Raw genomic sequence first — 10,171 nt, forward strand, 5'->3', positions numbered from 1 at the left:
GATTTCTTTGTGTGTTCTTTAAATTCACTGAATTCTTTTATCATGTTTATGGTGTTCTTTTGAGTTCCATGTCCTGCATTATCTCTAGGGAGTTCTCTAGGGAGTACTCTTCGAGAGGACTGTTAGTATTTAGTGGGGATATGTTATTTTGGTTTTTCATGTTATTTTTTCTCTGTGATTTTTGACATGTGAATTTCTTTTGTAGTTTCTGATTCTTGTGTGAGACTCAAGCCTTCAAGTTTAGGTCTGCTTCTTTTTGTAAACTTTATGTGCCTTTCTGGTTTACTTTTGGGGCATGAAAAGATTGTTCATCTAAGCTTCTGCTTCACTCTTTTAATTTTATATTGGAGTGACCAGATTGCTTTTGTCTTCAGGAGTTCCCACAGAGGCCCAAGTCAGATAAGGATCAGATGCTCTCAGGCTTTCTCCTAAGGTCTGGATCCCTCAAGGAAAGATGTTGTCCTCAGGAATTTTGGGGGTTGGACTGGCCTGGAAGCTGGGCCCAGGAAAGATGCTGGTCTTGGATAGCTGGTAGACGTGCCACCCAGAGCTTCAGAGGGAGATGGGGGCGGGAAGATGCCTCAAAGGGCTCCTGGGGACTGCAGGGAGGAACTGGGTTGGTCTGGATGCAGAGTATCAGGAACTCGAGAGGTCAGCCCTGGTGTCCGGGAAAGAGGCTGGTGGGTTGTGCAGACCCAGGGAAGCAGAGGTAGGTGAGACCAGAACCAGGCCCATAGGGCTCCTGAGACCACGAGAAGGAACTGGGTTCATCTGGATGCAAGGGATCAGGAAGCAGTGGTGGTTCTGTGCCGAGGGGTCAGCCCTGGGGCCCAGGAAAGAGGCTGGCCAGTTGTGCAGCCCATGGAAGCAGAGGGAAGTGAGCTTGGTATATTTTTTAAAACAGCCTTATTGTGCTGGTTGAAATTGCTCAGCAGTAAAGGTACTTATTACCAAGCCTGATTACTGAATTTGATCCCTGGAGCCACATGATGATAGAAGAAGAGGACTAACTCCCACAAGTTGTCCTCTGGCCTCCACACATCCACCCATGGAACATTCCTCCCAAAATAAATGTAATTTAATTTAAAATAACAATTTTTTGTGTTATATAATTTACACACTATTAAATTCACCCACTCTATGTACATGAAGAATATGTGTGTGTGTGTGTGTGTGTGTGTGTGTGTATGCATTGAACTGGGAAAATTAACAACAGACCCCAGTCTTATCTGAAGAAATATTGGCAACTGATTGCTGCTAGGTGAATAAGAGGTAATCTTCCTAAAGCTAGGGACTCTAGATAGGCTGACTAGACCTCAGTGGATGGACTTGCACTGGGGAATGTCGGGAAACACTGACTTGACACAGTAGACCTTAACGGGGATGACATTATAATGGGCTCCAGTTGGGGGGCTATGGGAAGGTGCTGGTGGGGATGGGGCATTATAAAGATGATTAAGACTGTATGAGATATTCTGTATGAAATAACACTTTAAAAAATAGAAATAAATAACATTTTCTAAAAGGGATAGTAGTATTATGGATGAGAATATAGAAAAATTAGAACTCTGTTGATAGAGTTGTAAAATAACTGCTTTGAATGCACTCTGGCAGTATCTTGACACGTTAAACAGCATATGATCCAGTAATTGTACTTCTAGGTGTATACCCAGCAGAATTGGGAACATATCCATTAAAAATTGTGTATATAGCCGGGTGTGGTGATGCATGCCTTTAATCCCAGCACTTGGGAGGCAGAAGCAGGAGGATCTCTGTGGTTTGAGGCCAGCTTGGTCTACATAGTGAGTTCCAGGCCAGCTGAGGCTACAGGGAGACCCTGTCTTCGAAAAGATTTTTGAAAATCGTGTGTATAAATAAATGTACAAAGCAACATTATTCATAAAAGTCAAAGGTAGAAATAACCCAGATGTTTGTCAGCAAATGAAGAAAGTGTGAAATGTGGCATTATTTATTAATAAAAATGAATAAAGTATCGATCCATATCATAATATGGATGAACCTCGAAAACATTTTGGTAAATCAAAGAAGTTAGTCACAAAAGCAGTTATTACATTTATATGAAATGTTCAGAATAGATAAATTTATAAAGACAGAGTATAGACTGGTGTTGCCTAGGGTTAAGGAGAAGCATCAGGAGGAAGTGGGGAGTGACTGCTAATGAATTCAGGGTTTCTTCTCAGTTTAAAGATGTTATAAAATTGTTTGTGATGATGGTTATACAACCCTGTGAACATATTAAAGTAGCTACTTTTACACATTAAGTGGTTGAATTGTGCAGTGTATGTATAACAAAAATTTTAAAGTCAAGTAGTACCTGGGCATGGTGTTGCACAGCTGTAGTTTCAGCTTGTGGGAGGCTAAGGCAGGTGAACCACAAGTTCCAGGCCAACTTAGGCTATATAACAAGACCTTGTCTCAAAATAATGTCAAATATTATCAGACTCCAAAATTTATGAAAAAATATGATACATTTATAAGTGTGTCTCCTCTGTTCATCCTCTTGAGACAGGAGGATAGAATGCTTGGTTGTCTCCTAGCAATCATTTCTCTTTCATTCTTTATCCTAGTTGATGAGTAGGTTTGTTCATTGTATATACTTAGGTATATAATCATAACTTGTTTTTAATAGGAATTGAGTTCTCAGACTTTATCACATGATGGAGGATTCTTCAATAGACTGGAAGATGATGTTCATAAAATTCTTATTAAAGAAAAAAGAAGAGAACAACTTACAGAATACAATGGAACAGATAATTGTACAGCTTCTGAATACAACCAGGTATCTAAAATAGAAATTCTCTTAAATCACTGTGCAATTATGATGTAAATTTTCTTTTCTTTTCTAATATACAATTTTTTATTTTTTGAGCATTTCATACATGAATATTATATTTACATCAATTTGTACTCCCCCCAGTCATCCCTCCCACTCTTCCCATGTCCCCCTACTCCCTCTCATTTTTTTTTTCCTGCTGTAGCCACAGCTGGCCTGGATTTGCTATGGAGACCAGTGTATATGAAGCACTGAGTCCATTTAGTGGTGCTAATGTGTACGTGTTTAGGGCTGACTTGGGATTAGATAACCTACCAGGGAGCTAGTCCTTGGAGAAAAATGAATTCTCCCTCCTCAGCATCCAGTAATTACCTATAGCGCATCTAGAGGTGGGACCCTGTGAAATTTTCCCCATGTACATTGTCATGTCAACTGGTTTTGTCATTTTGAAGATCTTGTTAGGCTCCCATACTGTGGAAAGTTCATGGGTTCAGCTTCCCTATCGTGTCTAGAATAGAATTCATTCTGTAGCAGCAGGTGTCTTGATCCTCAGCCTTTTGCAATCTTTCTATCCCCTTTTCCAAGATGTTCCCTGACCTTAAGGTGTTGAGGTTGCATTGTAGATGTGTCAGTTAGGGCTGGGCTCCTATAGTCACTTACTCTCCAAGTTTTGACCAGTTGTGGAAATTTGCAATAGCCTCCATCTGTTGCAAAGAGAAGCTGCTTTAATGCATGGTGAGAGCTGTGCTTATCTGGAAATACAGAAATACATATGTAGAATGTACTAAAAAATTACATTGGCCTCAGAAAGTCACAGTAATAGATTCTAATCTACGGTTTGTGACCTCTCCAACCATATGTATTTGGCTTTTTGCAGTACCATTCATGGATTCCTTCCTATTGAGCAGGGCTTAGGTTCAATTAGATAGTTGTTGATTACTCCCAAAATAAAAGTGCCACTTGTACCAGTAGAGATAGTTTGGTGGATCCATCATTGTTCTGATTCATAGTGTTTACAGCTGGGTAGGACTATTGATTGGTTTTCTTTCTTGACAGCTTGCATAGTACATTTTGATACCTTGAGAGCTAGTGTTTAGGGGAAGAGGCTTCTAGCTCAGTTGCTCCAAGTCCTATGTCCAAAGTATATGTCATGCCTTCAGCACTAGTATCTTACCCTCAAGTTCTGGGAGGTAATCAAGGGCTGTGACAGTAGCCTGTATCATTTTGCAGGTCTTTTGGACTACTATGACCAACAACTCAAAGGGAGGTTTCCCTTGCCTGACACTGATTTTTGTTACATAGCCTTAAACTATACACATGCATTCACATATATATTCTTTGTATATTTTTCGGTAGGCTTATAAAGTATACATTTTCCTATAGTTTTTCACACCACCCAAGAACTATCTTTCTTCCTCTACAACCGTATAGCTCTTCCTCCTCCCTCCCCAGTTAAAATATCCCTATTTTCCCCATTTCCTTCTTGATAACACCTGTTTCCTACAACTCCCTCTCTTGAGCTCCTTCCTTCCGTTATCCCCATGGTTCCTTTCCATTTTCCTGGCTCCTGCGGTTACATCAGGATATATATTCAATCTAAGGATTTGGAGTGAGGATCTACAAATGAGAGAGAAGATATGTCACTTATTTTTCTGAGTCTGGTTGATTTCACTCAGTATAACAGTTTCTAGTTCCATCCATTTACCTGCAAATTTCATGGTTTCATTTTTCTTTGTAGCTGAATAGAACACCATTGTGTAAATGTGCCACATTTTCATTACCCATTCATCCACTGAGGGACATTTAAGTTGTTTACATTTCCTAGCTATTGTGAAAAGGGCAGCAACAAACATGGCTGAGCTAGTATCTTTGTAGTGGATATCAATTGAGTCCTTTGGGTATATGTGGAGGACTAGTCCAGCTGGATCATATAAAAGATCTATTTTTAGTTTTTGAAGAATTCTCCACACTGATTTCCATCCTGGCTATACCAGTTTGCAATTCTACCAACAGTGAATAAAGGTTTCCCTTTCCCCATATCTTCACCATCATTTGTTGTCAGTTGTTTTCTTGATCTTAGCCATTGTGACTGGGGTAAGATGACATTTTAAAGTAGATTTTTTGCATTTCCCTCACTGCTATGGACATTGAATGCTTTTTAAGGTATTTTTATCCATTTTTATTTCTTTTTGAAATATTTATTATTTTTATTTTATGTGTATGAATGTTTTGCCTGCATGTATGGAAGTGCACAATGTGCATGCAATGCCCACAGAGACCAGGAGAGGGTGTCAGATTACCTGGAACTGGAGTTATGGACAGTTCTTAGCCACCATGTGGGTGCTGGGAATTGAGCCTGGGTCCTTAACTGCTGACATCTCTTCAGCTCACTATTTCTTTTGAGAATTCTCTGTTCAGATCTGTAGCCCATTTTTTTAAATTGGGCCATTAGTTTTATTGATTTTTTTTTCTTTTGAGTTCTTCATATATTTTGGATATTACTCTGTCAGATGTATAGCTGGCAAAGATTTTATCCTTCTCTGTGTGGACCTCTTCACTTGATTGGTTGTTTCATTTGGTATGCAGAAGCTTTTTAGTAAATGTCCCATTTATCAATTGGCCCTGATTCCTAAGCAAATGAAGTCAGATTTAGAAAGTCCTTACCTGCACCTGTATCTTGTAGGTACTGCTTATATTTTCTTCTAACAGTTTCAGAGTTTCAGGTTTCACATTGAAGTCTTTGATCCATTTGGAGTTGACTTTTGTGTAGGGTGATAGATACAGGTTTAATTTCATTCTTCCACATGTGGAGATTTAAGTTTACATGATAAAGGCCTTTCACATCTTTGGTTACATTTATTCGTAGATTTTTTTTTTTTAGGGTTTTGGAAATGGGGGTATTTCCATGATCTCTTTCTCTGATTGCTTGTTATTGGTATATAAAAAGGCTACTGATTTTTGAAAATTGATTTGGTATCCTACCGCTTTGCTGAAAATGTTGATCATTTCTAGAAATTTTCTGGTGAAACTCTTGGGAATCTCTGGAGTATAGTACATATCATCTATAAATAGAAATAATTTGACTTCTTTTCTAGTTATTATCCATTTAATTTCCTTCTCTTGTCTTACTGCTCTAGCTAGGAGCTGGGATTGTGGACAGCCTTGTCTTGTTCCTGATTTTAATGAAAATGCTTCATGTTTTTTGGCAGTTAGAATGATGTTAACTGTGGGGTTTTGGCCTTAATTATGTTGAGGTATGTTCCCTCCAGTCCTGTGTCTTCTAGGATTTTTATGATCAAAGTATGTTGGATTTGTTCAAGGTACTTTTCTGTATCTATTAAGATTATTGTGTGATTTTTTGTCTTTATAAGTCCATTTATATGTTTTAATTACATTTACTGACTTATGTATATTGATCCATCCCTTCATTTCTGAAATAAAACCAAATTGATTGTAGTGGATGATCTTTTTGTTGTGAATTAAAGAAAGACTGTAGCCCAAGGCAGCTTCAGAAAGAGAGGCCTGAAGTTCTGAGAGACTTTAGACTGAGTGTTCAGGAAACTGTAAAGTTCTGCAACTAAGAAGCATAGAGTTAAGCATTTGGCATTAGATCATCATAGAAATGGATTGGATCTATATTTTAAAGATTATTCTATGAAACTAAGAAGTTAGACTTTTATTCTATACAGCAGGGTGAACCATGGCCCACAAGTCAGATCCAGTCACTGGTCTGTTTTGTTTTTGTTCTTGTTAAGTCAGTAAGCCAAAATTGATATTTATATTTTTGAAAAACAATTAAAAAATTTTTTTTGAAGAAAAGATGGGCACACACATACATAAGTGGTATTTTTAAAAAAGTTTGAGGGCAGCCTGGCTATATAATGAGACCCTATCTCTAAGAAAGCAGGGGGTTGTGAGGGGGAGAAATGGAAATGTGTGACAGAGATGCTTTGTAGCCCATAAAGCCTACAATACTTACTTCTGGGACCTTTCAGAAAGTTCACTGTTATGCAGCATTGATTCTCAGAGTATTCTCATAGGATTTTCTACCTTCGTTCCTGAGCTGACAGTTATCACTAGAAAGTAATTGTAATATAGCGGTAATGTTCTCATCTGATAATCAGTGCTATGTAATTTTTGCCATATCCTCATTTCTGTTTATCAGCACTTTGATTCTGGCTTTGGCAAATTCCTACTATACTGTTCCAACTTCTAAAAGTCTAGTCCCATTCTCTTACTCTTTTCAAAAGACATTATCTCTCATTTTCAAATTTTCAGCATAGGGATAGGAGAAATTTTTGCCTACCCTGAAGTACTATTAAGTTTCTGACTTTCTGGCATTTAATTAAATTTTACATTTTCCTGTTTTGCTTTAGCTACCACATTTTGTGTACAGCCTAAGAAACCATGGCTAGTGTTTTCATGATCGGTGTACCTGCCCCCACTCTTCACTGATCTGGATTTTCCCCTTGTAATAGTCCATATCTTCTTTTTTTAAAACTATCTAAGATTGTGTGTGTGTGTGTGTGTGTGTGTGTGTGTGTGTGTGTGTGTGAGACAGGGTCTCTCTGTAGCCCCAGCTGGCCTGGAACCCACTATGTAGACCAGGCTGGCCTTGAACTCACAGAGAACTATCTGCCTCTGCCTCCCAAATGCTGGGATTAAAGGTGTGAGCCACCACGTCTGGAAAGATTATTTTTTGAAAGATAGGAAGCTACTAATATATTTCAGCAAATGCTTAGATGCCTGACTCTGTTGGCAGAACAGAGTTGGGTATATAAATGTAATTAAATGATTAAGTGGTATTAATGCTATCATAAAGCCTGAATGGCTGTGTGATATAGTGGAAAGAGAACAGACTTTGAGATCAAACAATAAATACTAGTTCTGTAGCTTCTCAGCTGTATTACACTGAACATAATTATTGTCCTTGTATTAGTATAGGAAAGTTAGAAATTGCAATTTAAAATGCTTAGCAGAGTTTGTTGTACACAGTATGCATTTAGTAGATAATTATTTTGTGTAGAGAAGGAGTGTGAAGTACAGGGGCTGGAGAGATGGCACAGTGTTTAAGTGCATATACTGTTCTTACAGAGGACCCACCTTCAATTTCCAGAACCCTCACCAGGCTGCTCACAACTGCTTGTGAGGGATTTGACGCCACTGGTCTCGACAGGCACCTGCACTCACTTGCATATGCATTCACACACATTTAATTAAAAAATAAATAATAAATAAGAGTCTACCACATTTTTAAAAAGAGTGGTAAACACAAAAAGACACTTCAGTATCATATAGTAGGAATGAACATTAGAGACAACTTTCTGAAGAGAAAATAGCATTTGAAATGGAAGCTGAAAGGACTGAAGGATCTGAACATGCACAGTGGAGGAAGAAGAAACTAGCATGTCTTGAGTGAAAATATGGAGAAGTAAAGTACAAACCAGTTTAATTAAAAGAGAAGGTTCATTGGAGAATGTTGTATAAGTTTGATAGGTAGATTGGAAAAGACTATGAAAGATTTAGAGCCTAGTTTTTACTGTCAATAAACAGTAAAAAGTTTCTGACAGTTTTTGAGCAGAGAGCAAACTTCTTAGTAATATTAATTTTATTGCAGAGCCTAGGAAAAATTGAAGGAAGATGAAGAGTATGGATTGAATTAGGCAGTACTTAATCGTAAGGATACAGCACACTGTAACAGTCTAGATGGAGTACAAATCGGTATTCCATTTGGAAACAGTGGCATTCACTTTTAAAGTTGAAGCTGCTGGGCATGACCATCTCCACCCAACTTCATGTCCATTTTAAAATTGTTATAATGATAGTTAAGTCCAGTTAGTACTGCCCATACGCACATGGGTATGGGCCATCCTCTGGGGCATGGGCAACTTACCAGCTGCCACATCACCAAAGGAAAGGATTCTCCTTCCTTCAGCAGCCATCATCTGTCAGTAGCTCCTCTGATAAGGGTGGGACCATGGGGGCTCCTCCCCCAGCTATGCTGAAATTTTGAGTAGCACTGTCTTATGCAGGAGTCATTCAGGTAACCACAGCTGTTGTGAGTTCATGCATGCAACAGCAGTGTCATATCCGGAAGTCAGCATTTCCCCTCTCTTCCCCATCAGGCAGCTCTTAACATTCTTTCTACCCCATCTTCTAAGATATTTCCAGAGCCTTGAATTGAGGGAGGTTGATGCAGAGGACCCATTCACAGCTGAGCACTCATGGTTATCCAAATTTTCTTAGCTAGAGCAGACCACTCCAATGCAAAGCCCTTCCTGGCTTTCTCTAGGTCCATTTTACATTCCCTCTCCTCTCTGAAACTTTCTCTCTACATCCCAAACACCAAAACAAAAAGCTGGGCTGTGAGCGTTCCTTCCTTTTTTATACTCCATAGCAACTTTTCTTAGAATCCACTATATACATCAGTCTTTCTTACTGTTCTTTATAGATTACATGTTCCTTGTGGGTATGGACTTACCTTGCTTTTCCATCCTCATCTTAGTATAGTGTCATGTACTTTGAAGGTAACTTAAAAAAAAAAAACATTAAAATGTAGAAATTCATTAAAGTGAGTGTATATTAAAATAATATGGTTATTTTAAAAAGCTTTTTGTCTCTAATGTAGAAATTTTAGAAACTACTAAACAAAATAAAGAAATGACAAAGGCAAAATGATGCACGTATCTCATGTGCCAGGCACTGTGCTGAGTACTTGAAATACACTATCTCATTTAGTTGTCATAGTTAATTGTGAAATTGGTAGGCATCAGTACCATCCCCGTTTTGCAGATGCAGTAGGAAAAACACCCCTATCTCGGGCATCTAGAGATAACTGTTACTGGGATTTTTGTTTGTCCTACTTTCCCACAGATACATACATTTTCCTCAATAATAAGTAACTATTATGTGAAATACTTTTTCATTTAAATACAAATTGTGAGCATTTTAGGTTTGTGTTTTTATACATTAAGCATTTCAGATTATAAGTAAATTACTTTGAGTTAACCCAGAGTGAGAAAAAAAGTTAAACATACCAGTTTGATTAGGCATCGTTTTGCTGGTTATATTGCACATTTTGTCATATTTATTGATTTGTATCTCTAAATGTTTGTTATGACCAACTTTCTCAGTTTCTTACTAACTCTTGATTTTCATTAACATCTTTTGATAGTTTTCATCAAGTCAGTCTATCTTTTTGAATTTTCTCCCTTTGGTATCAGAAGGTCTTTCCTGATGAAAGATAAGAGATAATCATATCTAGGTTCTTTTTAATGTACATAATTTTATTTTAAGTAGTATTTTGTACTGTGATGATATACTCAGTATAAAATAATTTTAAGATGATAAATTGTAATTTTAGTTTTGATTAAAATG

The 10,171-nt window shown here is 37.8% G+C and overlaps 1 protein-coding gene across 7 annotated transcripts in view; it reads left to right on the forward strand.

The window, feature by feature from the left end:
- Positions 1 to 10,171, forward strand: part of Gkap1 (G kinase anchoring protein 1) — a 102,012-nt gene that overhangs the window by 61,615 nt on the left and 30,226 nt on the right. For all 7 annotated transcript variants that reach the window (XM_017800480.2, XM_017800481.2, XM_017800477.2 and 4 more), the window contains one exon: positions 2,651 to 2,800. In XM_017800480.2, coding sequence (XP_017655969.1) covers positions 2,651 to 2,800 — 150 coding nt within the window. The remainder of the gene's footprint in view (positions 1 to 2,650; positions 2,801 to 10,171) is intronic.

This window comes from Nannospalax galili, unplaced genomic scaffold, assembly GCF_000622305.1.
Source record: "Nannospalax galili isolate Female #2095 unplaced genomic scaffold, S.galili_v1.0 scaffold1640, whole genome shotgun sequence".
NCBI lineage: Eukaryota > Metazoa > Chordata > Mammalia > Rodentia > Spalacidae > Nannospalax > Nannospalax galili.